The 20,913-nt window shown below is 45.8% G+C and overlaps 1 protein-coding gene across 2 annotated transcripts in view; it reads right to left on the bottom strand.

The window, feature by feature from the left end:
* Positions 1-20,913, bottom strand: part of SLC5A1 (solute carrier family 5 member 1) — a 55,579-nt gene that overhangs the window by 19,930 nt on the left and 14,736 nt on the right. For both annotated transcript variants that reach the window (XM_057745270.1, XM_057745271.1), the window contains exons 3-6: positions 11,217-11,321; positions 10,554-10,613; positions 9,331-9,435; positions 61-166 (exon numbers count right to left, since the gene is read on the bottom strand). In XM_057745270.1, coding sequence (XP_057601253.1) covers positions 61-166; positions 9,331-9,435; positions 10,554-10,613; positions 11,217-11,321 — 376 coding nt within the window. The remainder of the gene's footprint in view (positions 1-60; positions 167-9,330; positions 9,436-10,553; positions 10,614-11,216; positions 11,322-20,913) is intronic.

The raw sequence follows: 20,913 nt of genomic DNA on the forward strand, positions 1-20,913 counted from the left end.
CACCCTCACGAGTGCCTAACCCCAAGCTGGGCTTGGACTGAGTCATTCGAGTGGACTCACCTGTGATTGTGTAAAGGGCAGTGATTGCCAGTAAGATAAAGATGGCCAAGTACAGATTCAGGCCCATGGCCAAGTTGATGAATATGGCCCCAGAGAAGATGTCTGCCTGGAAGGAGAGGAGAGGTGGGGTTGGGGTGAGAGAGGCCAGCTGGCTGCAGGGTGCGGCGGGCCTGCCTGAGGCTCATCAGCTGCAGCGACAGGGACGAGAGCTTGGAGGGGTTAGCAGAAGCCGACTCCCAAGTAGCGTCGATGCCTGTGATTTCTGGGGCCCCACGTTGGCCACACCCCCTTGCCCTTTGGCTGAAATCCCACAATTAGAGGGTCATGTTTTTATCCCCTGTTGAGAATATGAAAGACAAATAGTGCACAATTCCATGTACATGTGGTTTCTAAAATAGTCAAATGCATAAAGTCTGAGACTGGAATGGCTGTTATCAGGGGCTGGAGGAAGGGGGAGTTATTGATCGACAGGTATAATGTCTTAGTTAAGTAAGATGAAAAAGCTCTAAAGAGCTGCCACACAACATCGTACCTAGTCAACAACATGTACCGTACACTCAAAACCTGTCACGAGGCGAGAGGGCAAGCTAAGTGTTCTTACCACAATAAAATAAAAATAACAAAAGGATATGAACACCTGAAAGAGAGTCATTCTCTATTTCTAAATTTCCCAACAGGCTTTATTCGAGATGATAACAGATATTCCACGATAAAAAATAAAATAATAAAAATAAAAGAATTCCATAGTCAGAGATGTCTGTGAAATGCTGGATTAAACAAAGTTAAGGCAGCTTCTTTACCACACTTCTCTGAGCCTTTAATGTACTGTGAATCCCCAGGAGGAAAACACAGTAAATGACCCTTCACAAACTTATTCAACTATGAAACTTTGTTTGCCAAGGAACAACCATTAACACCTTCAGGTTCCTCCCAACCCACTCTGTAGACTGCTGCTCTGAGGTATTATCCTTTGTTTACATCTCAGTGTAAAAGGTTTATCAGATCCATTCCCAAAAGCAAGTTTGCGTGCTGGAGTCCATGAGCGGGAAGCCCACCCTCACCCTGGGGTGGAGAGAGAGGTTGGCAACATCATAATTTTATCTCCTCTGCCCAGATGGGACCCATCTGGACTCGACACAACCAGAGAATCACCAAGAACCTCTCGTGTGGCAGGCTTGGCGATAGGTAGTTTTAACTAGATTATCTCGTGTAAGTTTAGGGAGGATTGCTCCCTCTTCACCCCTGAATTCACCAGTTCTCGATGCAGTGCTTTTTCTCCCTGCCTCATTTATCCCCATAAAGAACTTTCTACTTGGCTGGATGGAGCAGTTGCAGAGAGCACTGGAGTTACCCAAAATGAATGTTCATGTCATCTCCAAAATACTACCAGAGGGACAGCATTAAGGGATGATGGTGGTGAATCTTGTGTTTTCAAATCTGTATATCCAAAAGAAACTAGACTTCCTCTAGATGCCACGCGAGAGCTGTTTTATTGCATAGAATTGAACAGATTTCAGGGTATGTAAAGGGCCACCTGGTCAGAGCCCCGGGGAAGGGCGCCCTCATATCTTCTCTCGATTCTTATCGTCCCCTCTACACCTCCTTGCAGCTCTTCGGTGTCCTCCAGTGGCTCAGGTCCCCACCAACCAAATCTCCTATTCCCTGCCTCCTGGTTGGCAGAAAGCTCGTCTTACACCAACTCCAAGCTTCTGTGCTAATGCCTAGCCTCTCCTGCAAGTTGGGCCTCCTGAGGACCTAGTGCCTTAGCTCCCTGCAGATTCTCTAGTCCCAGGGGACCTACTGTCATTGTCTTCCCTGGAAGAGGAAGAAAGGCAAACCCAGGAGGTGGGGAGAGATGAAAGAAACCCCCGCCCTCAGGGCTGGTGGTGAGAGGACCTGGGTTTCAACCTCAGTGCTGCCACTACAGGCCTGAGTGACCTTGAAGAAAATATTTCACCTCTTCCATGTCTCAGTGTTCTCATCTTTAAAGTGGGAAGTTCTGGCTCCTGGGGCTTGTGATTCTCAGTGGCTAGAAGTGGGAAAGACCTGTAGCCAAAGAAAGCATTCCCCTCCCAGGTCTGAGATCTCTTCTACCTCACCCTCTGCAGCAGCTAAAGCTGAAGAGGAAGAAAGAGCCCCCAGCTGCACAGTGACCTCGCTAAGGATGGAATGGTCACTTCTGCTTGACTCTGCACTCTGGGCCACCTGAAATTGTGATGAATATTCACAATGCCAATCCCTCCCCTCTGAGGCCTCTGTACTGTCCCTAAAGTTATTACAGTTGAAGGGGTTCCATTTGTTGGAATGCTGTTAAATGTGCACACTTTAGATTCAGTGGATTAGCTAATAAGCATAAGTGAACTATAAAAAAATTCCAAGGCTGCTACTGCCTTTAAACTGTCCTTGGTTGCTTTACTTTCCAGGGTAGTTAATTTGTAATGCTTTATGACAACAGGCCACAGTAGACTATGATACCCTCATTAATATTTGCCTTGCTGTCGTTAGTCACAAACGAATAACAGACGATTCCTAAGACAACACTATAAACGAAGTCTTTATAGACTTCGGGGAAGTGTTGGGCTAATCGAAATCTTGTTCTTATAATATGCACTCTGCTTCCAGCTAACAAGGCAGATAAAGAATTCCAAGAAAACCTCTCTCACGAATTGAAGAAACCTAGGACAAATTCTTCCTTTCATGAGTCATCCTTGACTTCAAGAATGAATTCTTTCTGCCCTTGGAACCCTGAAAGCCAGCAGGTGTGCCTGGGGACATCACAGCTAAGCTTACGTTAGCTGGGACACTCTGACATCTGTCTTGGGGTCTCTTAGGTGCCCAAACATTTCCTTACTTCACTAGGGTATTTTCCTCTCCGTATCTAGGGGATTGTACAGTTGACCAAGGACTTCTAGATACATACATTGTTCTGCTTCTCAAATCAAGGTAAGAGGAAAAAAAAATTGTCTCCACTTTATAGATGAATGAGAAAAAGTCAGTGACTTGCTCAAGGGCTAAAATTCAGGTTTTCTGTCTCCAAATCCAATGACCTTCCCACAACATTGAAAGGTAAGAGTCGGGACTTCCCTGGTAGTGCAGTGGTTAAGAATCTGCCTGCCAATGCAGGGAACACGGGTTCAATCCCTGGGCCGGGAAGATCCCACATGCCGTGGAGCAACTAAGCCCATGTGCCACAACTACTGAGCCTAAACTCTAGAGCCCTTGAGCCACAACTACTGAAGCCCGAGTGTCTAGAGCCCATCTGTGCTTTGCAACAAGAGAAGCCACTGCAGTGAGAAGCCTGCGCACCTAGTAAATCTTGCCTGGCATGAGGTTTTCTCTTTCCATTCGTGAGTGAATGAACCAGGCGATAAGCATTCAAAGCCAAAACTCTCATTTTCACCCAAGGATCCAAAACAGCGAAGTTGCTATAAAAGTTTATTACAGTTGTGATCTGTGATAATAGCCCCAGGAAATATGAATGGGGGCATTTGGCCATCACATGTAATTTATAAAATCCGAGGCTTTATCTCAAGTGACTGCACACATTTGAATAAGATCCATGATGCCAGGAAATTTTACACAACGGAATGCTTCTCCGAACTCGATAAGGCAGGGTGCTGGGGTGGAGTGGGTGGGCGGGAAGGAGCCTATAAAATTCAGAGCATTACATGGAGGAACAATCAAGTCTGGGTCTCAGAATCCAAAAGGACACAGCCACAAGATGGCAGCCACCGTCAAGACCCCACCCACCCCTGTTCAGTGGCCTGGGCCACATCTGGGACTCTGCACCTGACATGCATTTCACTTTTTCTCTCCTATCAATTACATGCCCACTGGATCCCTACATTCCCCCCAGAGCCTTCCTGGCAGCTCCCTGGTTGTTCCCCGTCTGGACATGGATCTCACAAGGCCAGTCCCCTCTTCTTACCCATGCCTCCCCACACACAACAATAGTTATTAATCGCTGTTTGTGTGCAATATAAATACATGATTACCTTCCTTTGTTAATCAACAATTCTTTCCTTTTGTCCATAAGCCCTGAATGCACGTGTATCTTAATGTGAGCTCCCAGCAAGTACGGTCAGTATCAGTGTAATTCTTTTAAAGATTTCATGCTCTGTGACCAATGGTGAAGTCAGTCAAATTTACAAAGACAAAGCCTTGCCTGTCTGGCCCTTCCCTGTCCTTCCCCACTGCCTGGATGTCCCACCTTCAGATCCTTCATACACCCAGTGTACAGATTATATTCTTTCTCCCTTCAGTCCTCAAATCCTACTCTCAGAAACTCATTTATATTGGAAGGTCATTGAATTGGCTATTTTAATTTTCCCCAAGGTCTTGAATTTTGACCTGTTTGTACTGGACTTAGAAAGCAGGGGGACATAATGTCAAAAGGTTTCGATTCAGTATCAGGGACTCTGCTTCTCAACCTAGTTCTGCTGTGGTTTAACCCCACAAAGCCCTTTCTCTTCTCTATAAAATGGGAGCATAGATCATAGACCTAGACGATCTATCCCATTCTGTTATCCTATGCCTTCATCCCATCCAAGCCCAGAGCAGAACTGTGAGAACACAGACACTGGGACTAGAGAGACCCAGACTCCAGTCCTGGTTTTGCCATACACTAGCTATGTGATTTGGGACAAATGATTTAACTTCTCTGAGACTCAGTTTTCTCTTCCATGAAGTGGAAAATTAAATAAAAATCCCCACCCACGCAGCACTCTTATGAGGACTGGAGATGGAATAAGCTAAACCCCGACTAGAGACTAAGTAAAGCTATTGGCACTAAATTAAAGGCAGCTATCATCCTTCGTATGCATTATTCAAGGGATCGCTGTTTCTGGGCAGCAGGTGAAACTGGTAGGACCTCCAGTAAGGAACCCCAGAACTCACACAGAAAGGGTGCAGCCCATACTAAGTACTGTTCTAAAGTAAAATTCAGAAACAGCCGACTGCTAGGGGATGGACTCCATCAGGATCTGAGCTGAGGGAGGGTGCCTCTCAGGTACCTGGGGGCTCCCAAGTCCAGGGAGGTTTAATCAGTAACCTGAACCATAGGTGAGGTGGTTGGGAAGGCAGGCAAAGCAGTTGAGCACGAAGCTTATTTATTCGATGACTGCTACATCAGCTCCAAGGGCAAAGCTCAGTCCACAGACTTTCACCCACAGGAACTGTGGACTTGGAGAAGACTTGCTTCCAAGAAAGGGAATTCCAGGGCCCTCCTCCTCCTGAACACACGCTCAGCAGACAGATGCCACATCACAAGCTGAAGCAAGGGGCAAGAAGCAGTTCCCGCACCAGCTTCCCACTAGTGCCAGGATCGCCTCCCCCACCGTCCCACTCACATTCCTTCTCTCCTCTTGCACCCGCCCTTCCCTCCCGCAGGAAGCCCGATTTCTCCACCCCTCCCAGCAACTCCCAGTCCCGGCTATGCATACCAGTCTCTAAGGAAATCAGGCTGGAATGCCCAAGGTTTTCATCGTGTAATTAAAAACTATCCTGAAGGAAAAGAAGAGTAAGCAGAGGTAGAATAATCATGTAGTCAGGGAAAGCACACAGGTAGCAGTCAAGGGCAGTAGCACTTTACTGCCCAGGAAGCTGGGCAGGGAGGGAGCAGTAAGGCTGGGTGTCAGTCCCAACTCCAAGATAAAGCCCGATCGACCCAGTCCCTGAGCACGTGTTCCCACTGAGACCATTCAGTGGGGACATGATAGTCTCTTCAACAAATGGTGCTGGGGGAATTGGACTCTACTTCACATCATATACAAAAATCACTCAAAATGGATCAAATATCTGAATGTAAGAGCAAAGACTATAAAACTCATAAGAACAAACACAGCGTTCAATCTTCACAATCTTGAATTTGGCAATGGATTCTTAGAAATGACACCAAAAGCGTGAGCAACAAAAGGAAAAACAGATAATTCAGACTTCATCAAGATTTAAAACTTTTGTGCAGGACTTCCCTGGTGGCACAGTGGTTAGGAATCCACCTGCCAATGCAGGGGACACGGGTTCGAGCCCTGGTCGGGGAAGATCCCACATGCTGAGAAGCAACTAAGCCCATGTGCCAAAACCACTGAGTCTGTGCTCTAGAGCCCTCAAGCCACAACTACTGAGCCCACATGCTGCAACTACTGAAGCCCACACCGAGAGCCCGAGCTCCACAACAAGAGAAGCCACCTCAATGAGAAGCCCACACCTCAAAGGGTAGCCCCCTCTCACCACAACTAGAGAAAGCCTGCACACAACAAAGACCCAAGGCAGCCAAAAATAAATAAATTTAAAAAACAAAAACAAAAAACTTTTGTGTATCAAAGGACACTAAAGAAAGTGAAAAGACGAACTACAAGAATGGGAGAATATTTGCAAATCATGTATCAGATAAGGCTCAAGTATTCATGTATAAACAACACTTTCAACTCAACAATAAAAAAGACAACCCAATCCAAAAAAAAAAAAAGTATATGCATATAGAAGGTAATAGCATAAAAGGGAAAAATTATTGTGATAGGCTGAAGATAGATATATATATATATATATATATATATATCTTCTAAAGAAGGAATAGTCAGATGCAATGTGTAGATTTCGTCTGAATCCTGATTCAAACAAATCAACTATAGGAAGACATTTTTCAGATAATCAGGAAAATCTGGATATAGACCAGGTATTAAACTACTTAAATTAAGAAATTACCATAAATTTTGTTAAGCATGATAATAGCACAATGGTTAAGTTCTTTAAAAGCAAAAGGGGCATTCCAAAGAATTTACAGTGAAATGACATGATGTCTGGGATTTGACGTAAAATACTGTTGGAGGAAAAAGGTGGAAAGGGAGAGATGAACCAAGAATGGCAAAATATTGTTCATTGTGAAAGCCAAGTGATAAGAATTAGGTCCATGAGTACTTACTACACTATTCTATCTCTGCTTGTGTATGTCTGAAAATTTCCAAAATAAAAAAAAAATTGAAAATGTTATTTAATATTGTTGTTTTCTCAGTTTTAAGTAATTGGGGAAATAAACGCATGAGCAGTTATTTTTTCATTACCTTACCTAACTAGAGGAAAAGGCTCAGTTCAGATCCAACTGACTCAGATTTCAGCCAGGGCAGATCTTTTACAAGTACTGAGATTGGTCCAATTTCACCTTTGGTGCTGGATGGGGAAGGATGAGAAAAAAGAAGAAAATTGACCATAGCCATGAGATAACCCCTCTCATAGAGCAGTGAGTACTTGGTAACTGCTGGCTAAGGGGGAAAGCTGGAGCCACTTCCTATGTGAGCTCAGAAAATGCCATTTCTCTCTCTGCCCTTGGATTTGGCAAAAGATTCTTAGAAATGATACCAAAAGCATGAATAACAAAAGGGAAAAAAAGATAAGCTGGATTCTATCAAGATTTAAAACTTTTATGCATCAAAGGACACTACCAAGAAAGTGAAAAGACAGCCTAAAGAATGGGAGAAAATATCTGCAAATCATATATCTAATAAGGGCCTAGAATCCAGAATACATAGGCTTCTGCTCGAGCTACGCTAGGGTGCTAAAGCAATCCAGGGAGCTTCTTACATGGGGCGCCAACGGTTCTCATGTTCATCATCAAGATATCTTACATCCCCAAAACACTTCATGTTTTCAAGAAAATGCACTTGATCCTTACTACCACCCAGGGAGGTAGGCAAGGCAGGAATTTTTATCCCCATCCTGCTCACAAAGAAGCTAAGTTTCAGAGAAGTAAAGCAATATGCTACTGTCCCCAGGTCACTGCTGGAGCCCAGCTCCTCCTCAACCTCATGCTTCCTCCAGTTATTCCCCTAGATAGTTTTCTTACCAAGGCCCTATTTTCTTTCCGTTATTCACATTTTCCTTCTTTGTAAATTCTTTTTTCACTGTGGCTTTAACCTTTATCAGATTGACAATCTCCTTAAGGATGAAAAAAAAAAAATGCCAGGCAAGAGCTATCAACAGACTTTTTTCTTCCTGCCATCTTTTGGGGCTGTCAGGAGAAGTTTACATCTCAGAACTTCAATGGTTTCCCAGGTCTTTCTCTTTGTTTTGTTTTACCATCAAAAGGAGTTGACTTGAACATTTTCAAGAAAGGAAAAGAGAAGTGAAGAAGGAATTCAAGACTTGCTCCAGTGGGTCAGCCAAGAACTCTGCACAGCTCTCAAACACACCCCAGTAGCTAGCCAATCCCTGAGAAATGCCAGCTCTGCATATTGGGGCCTGTAGTTCCGGGTTGGCAGGGAAGCAGGCTAAATGGAAGGGGGTCAATCCCAGTGGCTGGGGTCAGAGACAGCAAAAATCCCCTGGCGGGTTAGCAACTAGAGGCCCAGGAAGCTGATTCTGAACAAATATAAGAAGCCTCAGGCAGTGAAAAGGACAGTGAGCTGGAGCCAGCAGTCTGGGTCCTACCCCTGAGCAAGAATCTCCCTCCCCAGGGTTTCTGTTTCCCTGTTCACAGAGAAGAGGGGGAATCGCTGAGCTCCCTTCCACAGTGGTCCCTGACTGCCCACGTTCCAGCGCATCAGAAATGTCACCTGGAGCCAGATTCTGACCCTGACAGGGCATAAAGGCTATGGCTACCTCTAAGGTCGGGGCCAGCCCTCAGGCATCCCTAACTCCCTTTATTTATTTATTTATTTATTTATTTATTTATTTATTTATTTTTGGCTGCATTGGGTCTTAGTTGCGGCCTGCGGGATCTTCACTGAGGCTCGCGGGATCTTTTCGCTGCAGCGCATGGGCTTCTCTCTAGCAGTGGCATGGGGGTTTTCACTCTCTAGTTGTGGTGTGCACGTGCGCCCATGCATGTGCACACGGGCTCCAGAGTGCACAGGCATAGTTTGCAGCACATGAACTCTCTCGTTGAGGCACGAGGGCTCAATAGTTATGGCACGCAGGCTTAGTTCCCCAACCAGAGGTCGAATCCATGTCCCCTGCATTGCAGGACAGGTTCTTTACCACTGGACCACCAGGGAAGTCCCCCTAACTCTCTTTTAATCTTCGATTAAGAACAGCTTTCACCGAACCTTCTTGAACCATTTACGTCTTCAACCTTCCCCACAGTAGAGGAAAAGCTGTTCCACGTGTTCACTCCTTGATGTGTGAAATAGGACTTTACCCTCAGAAGCAAGAAGGCCTAAGGGACCAAGTTAATAGAAACATATAGCACCGCCCTTTGCTGGGCCAGCATGTGCTGAGGAGATAGGATGGGCAGGTTCTGAGGCAGCCAGTGCTCAGCCCCCAGGGCAGAGAACTCACTGAAATCTTGGTGAAAATGTAGAGCAACAGGGACAGAACGGAGAGGTAGACCTGGATCCGCTTGCCTCCAAATCGCTTCCGCAGGTACTCTGGCATTGTCACCACCTGCATGGGATGGAAGGACGGTCACCACCAGCCAGAGTGATCAGAAGGCCCAGAGCAAGCAGAGCAGGGGCATCCACCCTGGTGTCAGAGGTGTTAATGCTCGCTGGTCAGAGAAGGCTGCGAAGTGGCCAAATGTCCTCGTCTTCCAGCCATTTGCTCATCTCAGTCCCACATGTCCTACCACTGCAGAGGCAGTTGGCTCTCATCCCAGGACACAGAAGGTGCCCAATAAACAAGTTTTTAATGAATACGTGACTGCACATAACCAAGAAGGCAGAGCCCTGCCCTGAAGGAGGAGGGGATAGATAAACAGATAGATATTCCTACACAAAGCACCTACTGCGAACAAGACATCACAACCACGGTGGTACCTTTTAAGTGCACCAAACAAGGTGGCCAGACTGGGTGTGTGCTTCACCCTGCTCTACAACATAAGCCTCGCCAAGGACTGTGGCTTCAGGCCAGCTCAACTGCTCTCCCAGTTCCTTTCTGCAAATTCCAACCACACTCTGTCTCGTACCCTCAACCCTGAGCCTGCTGATTCCTGGAATCAGACACGTGTCACCAATAGTCCAGGAGCCTCCAGAAGATGCAGAGCCTGCCTGTGCTTCTTCCTTATTGCTTTCAGCTCCTAACGTATAGATATACATGTGGTAGGTGCTCATATATCTCACTGGACAGATGATGCTAAAGCTCTCTTATGTAAAATGTCAGAGAGCTTTAGTCGAGAGACTGAGCGTGCATTTGGTAGTTAAGTACCAGCTGCACGCTCAGCAAACAAGGGCTGCTGATGTTTGTAAATGAAGGGGCAGGCAGTTACGTATCATGAGCAAATGGACGGCAGTGCCTTGCAAGTATTCACCCAGTGTGAGGGGATGTGATGTTTCTGATGCTGAATAGGGTGAGGCTGCTTAGGAGGGCTTCCTAGAGGGTCAAGTTGTCACCAGGTGGATCTATTTAATGCCCCTGAGAGCAGTGAGGAACCTTATAAACCAGGAAAGAGTCGGGTCATAGTCACTTATCCCAGAAAATCTCCTCTGCCTTCCAGGAGGACCGAGTTCACACAGATATTTGCCAGCAGGAAATATATACTACATAATAACAGAGCAGATACTCACCCCCGCCTTAATGTAAATGGGGACAAACACCCAGCCCAGCACAACCACCAAAATCAGGGCCTGAAACCAAAAAAGAGGTGGAGTCAAACCAGGAGGACCCTTAGCCCACCCTGCTGCCTGCAGGGCCTGCAGCTGCTGCAGACCAACCACCCAGCATTTTCTCTTTGGGCCTGAGGACAACTCCCCAAGTGGCCAACAGTGCCTGGAGGAGGCCTTTGATGCCCGATTGGCCCACGGGAACAACAGTTGGACAAGAGTGGAGAGAAACCCAGGGTCTGCCCACTGACATCATAGCTCCTTTTGCCTCTTCCCTGGTTTACAGGAGTAAAACACCATATAGAGAGCTATTAAAGATAAAACTAATAATAATAATGGAAATCTGGTCATAAGTATTTCCAAACCACTGATATGGCTGAAAGGGTACAGGAGAGCTTGGCTTTTTAAAAGAAGAAAGAAACACTATCGCCATCAAATCAGTGATTTCTCTTGGTGGAGGGGGAGCAGGACCCTGGGGCTCCTGACGCTGTGCCGCTCCTCCATCTGCACCCCACGGTGGCCCTGGGAGGTTCTCCAACATCTAGAACATCTCTGAGTGTAGACTGAGTCGACTGACTGATAAAGCTCCTTCCAGCTCCAGGACGCAGTGTCTCTGGTGTTACTCACGTTCCATTCGAAGCCCCCAGTGGCGATGCCTGCAGCTGCTCCCGTTCCCGCCAGCCCCACAAAGTGGCCACTTCCGATGTTACTGGCGAACAGAGAGGCTCCAATCTGGAAACACAAAGAGAAGGTCAGGTGAGGACTCTGTGCCTCACCAGGACACTCAGGGGTGGACCAAAGACAGAAGAGACATGTCAGCCAAGAGAAGGACGAGAAAGAGCATAGGCCAGCCAGGAGCTTGACTATACTGGCGTCTGCCGGGACCACGGGTTCAGAAGGTGGATGTGGGGACTTGGATAATAGCAAAGATAAAAAGGAGAGGACTGGGGAAGGAGCCCTGGGGTCAGATCTCCGTGAGTCCTTTGTGAGCCCAATGCGCAATAGTCAAGAAGGCACGGGAAGACCCACAGCCCCCCACCCCACCCCCGCCCTCCTCTGGAAGTCTCCCCAGCCGCTGAGAGCTCAGGGGCAGGGCCTGCGCCATTCATCTCTGTGTCCCCCAGCGCTCCTGACTTGGGACCTTGACTGATACAGGCTCTCAGGAAACGTGGACAGTTTTGTTGAAAGAAATCATTTAAAAGGAAGCCTCTGGACCTCAGCCACTTGTCACTTATCAAAGAAGATGGAGGTAGAGCCAATAATTTCCAAGTGACTCCTGGAAGCTGTTAAATTCTGTAACCCCACGAGCTCCCAAGTAACAAGAGATGCTAATAATAACAGCCCTCTAAATCGATACAGTATTTTTTTTTGACCGTACCTCGTGGCTTGTGGATCTTACTTCCCCAACCAGGGATCAAACCCAGTTCCCCAGCAGTAGAAGTGTGCAGTCCTAACCACTGGGCAGCTAGGGAATTCCTTCAATATAGTATTTTTATTTTTTACAAAGGTCCCAAAGATCCTATGGGTATATGCATAAAAGACTGCATTTTTCAAGGATATACATATGTCTAAAAACAGGTTAGAAGACGAATTGGAAGGACTTATATTAAATACCCAAGAGTGGAAGCCTGGGAGAGAAAAGAAGAATGGGATTTTGAATAGGAGATGAAGGAGAAGGTATCAGGTGAAACAAGAGGGATTTTGCACTGACCAATCATGGTACTATACCACCAACTCAACTGCATCTGAGGTCCAAGAGAATTCCAAAAAGTTCTAGAGCTTTTCTACGCCCAGGAGGAGAAGGCATAGCAATATTTGATGAGCACCAAACAAGTGCAGTTATCCCCCATCTTGCTGTGCAATGAGGGCAGGCTGGTAGTTATTTGTCTAATGTCCCTAAGATGGTTCAAATCTGGAACAAAACACATATTTCCCAAAAGGCAGATTACTCCAAGAAACTGTCCCAACTGTCTCTTGATATAAGACAGTGGGTTCTTAGTGCCATATGCTAAGTCAGAGGAGAGGGAGATCTCTGAATGCTGGGCGAGCAGGTCTCCAGAATGATGAGGAGACAGTGGTGTAAGTGCCTTCATCCATTCGCTCAGCAAATACTAACTTAGCACCTACTCAGTGTGTTATGCATCATTCTAGACGCTGGGGATTCCCATATGAAAAGCACCACCACCAACAAAAAAAAGATCAGAGAGTGGTAAGTGCTGTGAAGAGAACAGAGAAGGCGTGATAGAGTGACTGCTTTAGTCAGGGAAAGGTCCTCTGTAAGATGACCTCTAAGCTGACATTAAAGTGATAAAAGAAGTCAACCATGCTGAGATCAGATGGAAAGCACTCCAGCGAAGCAAAGACCGCCCCCCTGCCCAAGTGGGATGGTCATCATGGTTGGGAAGCAGAAAGAAGGCCAGAGTGGCTGCAGCGTGGTGGGCGGTGTGAGGTGAGGCTGGGAACTTGGGAGGGGATACATCACGCAGGTCCTAGCAAGCCAGGATAGGAATGTGGATTGTACTCTGTGGTGGGAAGCCACTGGAGGGTTTCAAGTAGGGGAGGGACGAGATCTAATTTGTTTTTAAGCATTGCTCTCAATCATGTGGAGAGTGTAGTGTCGGGGGCAAGAGAGAAAACAAAAACCACACGGGAGGCAACTGCTCCCTGTAGGTGAGGAGGGATAGTAGCTTGGTCTTGGGTGGTGGCAGTTGAGACAAAGACAAGCACAGAGATTGGGGCACATTTTAGAAATAAAGTTGTGAGCCTTGTTGATGGACCAGATGTGGGAAATGCAGGAAAGGGTAATGAAGGGTAACCCCTAGATTCGGGACTTTAGTAACTGCTTAAAGTCCACTATTTCCCTTTGGGGGATGTTCGAGAGGAATTCTTGAACTTAAGGTTGATCTGATTATCGAGAGGTTAATCATTACTGCTAATTATGCCCTTAATAGTACATTAGACATCATTCATTAAGAAGGGAAACTGTGTACTTTGTTTATTGCTGCTTAAGAGTTTAATTTTTGGTTATCTGTACTTTAAAGTGTACAACATACACATGCTTGCCTTTGTTAAAAGAATAGGACCCAATAAGCTTTGCATAAAGAAAAGTAAGTAACCATAAATAACCATTGCATCTGACCATATGTGGAATTCTCATGTTGTGAAAATTCTATTGCTCTAGACTGCATTTCGTCCTTATTATAGCACAAACAGTAAAATGCTTTGTGAGTTGAGGAGGAAGAGGAGGAGAATGAGGAGGAGGAGAGGGAGAGGAAGAAGGAGAAGAAGAAGAAACTGGGAGGAAAGCAGGCTGTTTAAACACATCCACCTCCTTCTCCTCAGAGCTTGGTGGGGATAACACTACATTTTTAGTAAGAATTCTCTTCTGCTTGTAGCCTGCCTGTCATGACCCATTATCTTTTTTTTTTTTTTCATTTATCATCTCTCACTTGATAAATTTTTAAGCCTAATGTACTATTAAGAGCATAATTAGCAGTATTTATTAACCTCATTAGATCAACATTAAGTTCAAGAATTCCTCTCGAAGATCCCCCCAAAGGGGGACAGTGGACTTTAAGCAGTTGTAGGCTTTCCTGAGGCAGCTCTTCACCATCTGATGGAGTGGGAGCCAGGGGAGCTTTCGGGGTATTAGTCCAGGTTCAGTTCACTTCTGTCACAGTCACTACTGTTCTCCAGTCGATCACTTTGGCCTCATCTGAACTCCCTCCCTTCGCCCCATGACCTGCACTCAATCATTTACAAAACCCTGACTCTGCCTTAACAATGACATAGGCAGCTAACACTTTTACATCACCCTTGTACAGGCTGTCATCGTCTCTTAACAGGCTTCTAGGTGATCTCCGGTCTCCCCCCACATGACCTCTCCAAAGCACAACTCTGATCAGTCACTTCCCTATTCAGAGACCCTCCCAGACTCCCAAATGAGTCTTCCAAGCAGTCTTCCTGGCAGTTCTGGGTTTAAAGATGTAGTCCTAGGAATTCAGCAAGATTTCATACTAAAGTTCCCTCCAGTGGGAAGGCAGCTTGAGCTTAAAAATTAAGAGTTTGAATGCTCTCTTGTCCTCTTCCAATCTGAGTGATCACAACATCTGCAAGTCTCAGTCTTCTCAACCCTTCTCTCAGGGTTGTGCAGGAGTCAAGTGAGATTATGAATCAGTAATGACACACTCAGCTGGCCCTCAATCAGTGTCCTTTCTCTCCTCCAAGAGGACAATCACTTCACCCTCAAAGACAATTCATGAGAGCTACAATGGACACTATTATGGACTGAACTGTGTTCCTCCAAAATTCATATTTTGAAGTCCTAACCCCCAATGTGACTATAGTTGGAGATAGGGTCTTTAGGGAGGAAATTAAGATTAAAGTAGGTCATACGGGTGAGGCTTAATCTAATATGACTGGTCCTTATAAGAAGAGGAAGAGCCACCAGTTCTCTCTCTCTCTCTCTCTCTCTCTCTCAGTGAATGTGCACAGAGAAAAGGCAGCGGTCTACAACCCAGGAAGAGAGGCCTCACCAGAATCAACCCTGACAGCACCTCGATCTTTGATTTCTAGCCTCTGAAACTGTGGTAAAATAAATCTCTGTTGTGCAAGCCACTCAGCCTGTGCTGTTTTGCCGCAGCAGCGCAAGCAGGCTAATATATACATCGTTGCTGTATCACCTGCACGCCTCTGCCAGGTTTTCACACCGCCCTTCCACTCACTGGACCTCATTAACAATGCTTTCCTCACTCTGATTTCCCAAACGCCCTCTCTGTCCACTCCTCACCCATGTCCATGCCCAGTTGGGAATCATGCCCCATTAGGGAGTGACCCATGAAGCATCTTGTCCTGCTCTGCAATTTCCTCCCACATCCCTTCTCAGTTCAGGATTGCACACTTCCTCTGAAATTTACCCAGCTTGACCCTGCTTCTGACTAACTTCTTTCCAGGCCTTCCTCCTCCCCATTCCAACTACTTAGATGGTTTGCAGTCGCGGTGCAAGATGTGCTGGGTCTGATCAAACTCAACAGCATGGTAATTGGGGAAACAATGTAACGTCACATCACAAAGAGAAAAAGATCATGTTCTCCTTCGACTTCAGGGAATTCTGAATCATATTTTACTGCCTAAATGTCCTATCCTAGAAGGTTGGCAGGAGGGAAAACATAGGGAGAAATTATAGAATCACGGAATCCTCCAGAACTGGATGGGCCCATAGATGTCACAGCTTGAATCCCCTCTGAAACACTTGCCCCACCACCACCACCAAGTGAAGGTCAGCTTCTAGAAGGCCTGCCTAGAGACAGAGAACTCCCCACCTCACGAGACAGCTGAATCCATGGTGGAACAACTGTAATGGCTGCAAAGTCCTTCTTTACCCTGAGCTGAAATCTCCCCATTTAGGCCTGCTTGTGCCCCCTATAGTGCAACAGAACAAGTCAAATCTCTCTTCCACAGCTGCTCTTTCCAATAGCTGAGGACGGACGGTGTGCCCACCCTCAAATCTTCTCCAGGCTAAGCTTCCTCTTCTCATGTGTCTGCTCCTCACTCCTCATGTGTCTGCAACCTTGCTGTCTCTGCTGCCCTCAGCCCCACCTGTGTCCCCAGATGGGCCTCAGACCCAAATAGGCCAGTCCAGACATGGGCTGTCCAGAGCTAAGCAGGCTGCCCTTCTTGACTTCCCATCTATTTCCTTTTTTTTTTTTTAAGATTTATTTTATTATTTATTTATTTATTTTGACTGCATTGGGTCTTCGTTGCTGTACACAGGCTTTCTCTAGCTGCAGCGAGCAGAGGCTACTTTTCCTTGCAGTGCGCAGGCTTCTCATTGCAGTGGCTTCTCTTGTTGCGGAGCACAGGCTCTAGGCACGTGGGCTTCAGTAGTTGTGGCACGTGGGCTAGTTAGTTGTGGCTCACAGGCTCTAGAGCACAAGCTCAGTAGTTGTGGCACATGGGCTTAGTTGTTCCGCAGCATGTGGGATCTTCCCGGCCCAGGGATCGAACCCATGTCCCCTGCATTGGCAGGCAGATTCTTAAGCACTGCGTCACTGGGGAAGCCCTTCCCATCTGTTTTTAACATCATGTGGCTTCAAATACTCTTTTACATCTGCTGCTCAGCCATGGGTCCTTGGCAGTGCTGAGGATGAAGCCAGTCCCTCTAGTTTCCATCACTGTCAGAGAATCTGCCCCTAAATTATCTGGACCATTTAACAAGAACAGACGACCTCTCATTGCAATTTGGATTCCTGATAATGTGGTTTGCCTTAACAATACAGTGGCTCTATCAATTAAAATTTTTTCACTTCAATCCCTCCAGAGTTTGGCACAAATTTGATGTTTTTCCCATGAGCCTTCTCTGAAGGGACAGCTACTTAAACCACAAGGGAAACCTCTGGCCAAATTCACTTCTCCATACCAACTATTAATGTCAAGATTCGGAAGCTAGCGGCGACTGCATCTACCTCTCGAACCAAAGGCAGACATCAGTCCATCTAGTGGTCACTCCTTCAGTGCTTAACTCAGCCCTAGAAATGGGGTCCCTGAACCCATGCTACTCACAGAGTGCTCTGCGGGCCAGGAGCATTGGCTTCACCCAGGAGCTTCGGAGAACTACGAATGCTTGATCCCCACCCCAGACCTAATGAATCAGAAGAGTAAGGGTGGTTCTTATACACAGTGAAGTTTGAGTAGCCTGCCCTAGACTGCACTGAAAGTCACTCTTCTTCCTTAAACTTGTTTTGACCTCTCTTTGGGAGCAGAAGCCAGTGACTGATTACAAACTCGGAATGCTAAGATGTGGAGGACAAAAAGTTTAGGGTGAAAAAGGCTCTCTCTCCAAAACTCCCTACTTAACCGCCAAAGTTTTAAAGGCCTATTACCATGGTACTCAGGCTACCCAATGGGAGACACTGTCACTTCTCCACATGCCAACATATAACACGTGGACTGAAACAAGCTTTGACCAATCTCACTGGTAAAACCCCAGAACTGTCAGGCTCAGTTGAATAAAAACTTCCAGAGTATCTTCACGCCATAGCAAAGTTATTGAGCTATTTCAAATGGAAACCTACAGAAGCCACTCAATGGCTTTGTGGGAAATCCTTCCACAATTTGTCTCCTTAAGAGAGGGGGTTATAAGAGTTCCCAGAGGGTGACCTCAACCACCAGAGTCAATAAATATTGCCAACTGGAGGGCTCCTCTGCCCTGCCACAGCATGAAACTGGGAAGAAGAATTACAGGCTCTCAAGGGTCTCTGCAATCTAGCCCCATCCTCCTTCTCCAATCCCAGCAGCACCTCCATGCCCTTCCAAGTCCTCTACGTTGCAACTAAATCACACAGACCCAGCTTCCCAGATATGCCCTGGGCTTTCCTGCCTCCTGCTTTTGTTTATACCATTCCCTTCTGCTTGGAACTTCCTCTCCATCAAGCTCTACCTGCAAAAACACTGCCTCAGCGTTCAAAGGGAAGCCTGGTCCCATCTCTCTGCTGACACCATCCAGAGCCAATCTCTTCCTCCTCTGACCTCTCACCCCACGTGTCGTCTGTTGCACTCTCCTGGTGCCTGTCAGGCCCCATTTTGGTAAATGTTTCTATACAAGTGTTGTCTCCCAAATAGCCTCTAGCTCTTGAAGAGCATTCCTGCTTCCACTTAGCACGGGAACTTCCTTGCACTTGGTAAGCACTCAGCAAAAGTCTGCCGAGTGAGTGAGTGGGTGGGTGGCTAGGTGAGTGAGAGCAAATTCTTGAAGTCTCCTCTTAGGGAAACAACAGGAACCATGGCGACCAAACGCCTCTGAATTGAGTTTACTCCCACTGGCTGCATGGAGTCGGGACTCTTAATGGGGACATGCCAAGGACGGCTCTCTCCTGAGGAAGACGCAATAAACGTGTCCTGCTGGCCCACGAAGGGCCCGTAAAGACAGTGGAGCTCACTAGAGACTATGAACTGCTTTGAGATGCCAACAGGATGACCTGTAAGCTCAGTGTTAGTAAGAACAAGACCTCAAGGGAGATCCGACCTTGAGGGTTATTCCATCAAATAGGCAAAAAATTTTAAATGATAGTATTTGGCATTGGCAAGTAAATAGGCTCTCCCATATAGTTCGTATAGAAATGTAATTCTGGAAAGCAGTTTGTTGGCACCAATCCAAAGATCATCTCCTTCCACCATGCGATCCTACTTTTAGTATTCTATCTTAAGAAATTATCAGAGATGCAGGCAAAGACTTAGACATAAGGATTTCCTTGGTATGTTCAATGCCACATTGTTTACCATACAGGAAAGTTGGAAACAACATAAATGCCCAATAATAGGAAAACCACTAGATAAATTAAAGTACACATTTATGATGAAATATTACGCAGTCTTTAAAATTATAGCTTTGAAGAATCTGTTATGATGAGCAGATGATTGTGAAAAAAAAAGTCAAATAAAAAAAAAAAAAACAAAGTTACATACCATATGATCCCAAATTTTTAAAGATAGATAGGTAGCTATAGAGACAAATTTATCCTAATTTAACAGTGGTTATCTTTGGAAGATAAAACAATGAGTGTGTTTTTATATTTTTCTAAATTTTCCACAATGAGTTTGTGTAATATTAGAATCAGAACACAGTTCTTTAAGATCTTCAACAATAAAGAGCTACAATCTCAGGGTTGTCTCAGATTAACTTGCAGAGCCTGAAGTCTTAGAACAAAGCATACAGGGAAGTTATGTATTTGTTTGTGGGGTTGTAGAAAAAGACATGAAAATACCGTTGAATGCTAACTAAAAATTATGTTTTATGTGACATAAAATAGAAAATAGGAAATGTATGGGAGAGCCTATTGCTTGCCAACACTCAGTCGTCTGAAGTTCAAGCAGGGATTCCCTTGGAAATTATTAAGGTCAACCCTGTCTTTTCAAATGAAAACAAAATTAAAGCACAGAGGAAGGAAGTGATTCAAGTTTACACATTCATTTTATCTTTACTTCCACACCCTTAGGAAAGTAAGATAGCATGTGTACACTCAGAACCACTAGCCGAAGAGCCAAGAATTGCCTGAAGTGATAGCGATGGCTCTGCGTGTCTTCCTAGCTTCACCATCAGAGGCAGCCAGCGGAATGGGGGTGGGGGGTGTAGGGCCCTGTATATGCCTTGAAAGCATAATTAAACAGTGTGCCTGCCCCTGCCCTTTCTTCTCCTCCTATTAAGCACACTGAGACCTTGGTTAATGGTTCTAATCTTGGTTCTAATCTTGGTCCAGCAGTTAGGACTCCACGCTCTCACTGTGGAGGGCCCCTGTTCAATCCCTGGTAGGGGAACTAAGATCCCACAAGCCATGTGGCCAAAAAAAAAAAAAAATCTTGGCTCTGCCAGAATAAACTATGTGACCTTGAACAAGTCACATTACTGCCCCGAGCCTCAGTTTTCTCCACTATAAACTGAGGATAAGAATCCTTCCTAGCCTATTTCACAGGGTGTTCTCTGGCTTAAATGAAGTGACATGTGAGAAATCTTTAAGAAAGTTTTACCCCACAAAGGCATGCTATTCAGAAGAAATACTCATGATGCTTTTACATAGCCCATGTTTTGGTGGAGTTTCCTGAACTTCCGGAAAGAGACAGAGTGGGCATTTTCTCTTGGAGGGAGCAAAATCTTCATGGTTCAAATGGGAAAGGCACTCTGCTAATCTCATGGAACCACTTTCTTTGTTAAGGGACCATACAACACCCAGACTGTCCAGAGCTCTGGAAGATGGCTTCCTGCTCTCAGCCTCTGTCTTCCCTTTAAGGAATGATACCAGAACGTCCCAGGGCCTCCTTTCCACTCCTTCTCTGGGCTGTGCTGGCTGCCTCCCTCAAGATATCCTCAGACAGTGCTTCTCAAAATTTGACATGCACCAGAATCTAGAGTCAAAAATACAGGATGTCCACTTAAATCTGAATTTCAAATCAATACATTTTGTAGTAAAAGTATGTGCCAATATTACATGATACATACTTATAGTAAAAAAGCATTCACTGTCTGAAGTTCAGATGTAACTGGCCAGCCAGTATTTTTATTTGCTAAATCTGGCAACCCTAGTCAGAATCTCCTGGAAGACTTGTTAAACCACAGATGGCTGGGCCCCATCCCCTCAAGTTTCTGACACATTGATCAGGGCTGGGGTTGGAAATTTTGCATTTCTAACAAGAACGCAAGTTTTTTTGCTGCTGCTGGTGTGGATACCACACTTTGAGATCTCCACGCTAGGAGAATAAGAAAGGAAGAGAGGATGACTAACTTACAGTGCCTTCTTTAGGCCAAGTGAGGGGCCAGGCACTTCACTCACTT

This window comes from Hippopotamus amphibius, chromosome 8, assembly GCF_030028045.1.
Source record: "Hippopotamus amphibius kiboko isolate mHipAmp2 chromosome 8, mHipAmp2.hap2, whole genome shotgun sequence".
NCBI classification, from domain to species: domain Eukaryota; kingdom Metazoa; phylum Chordata; class Mammalia; order Artiodactyla; family Hippopotamidae; genus Hippopotamus; species Hippopotamus amphibius.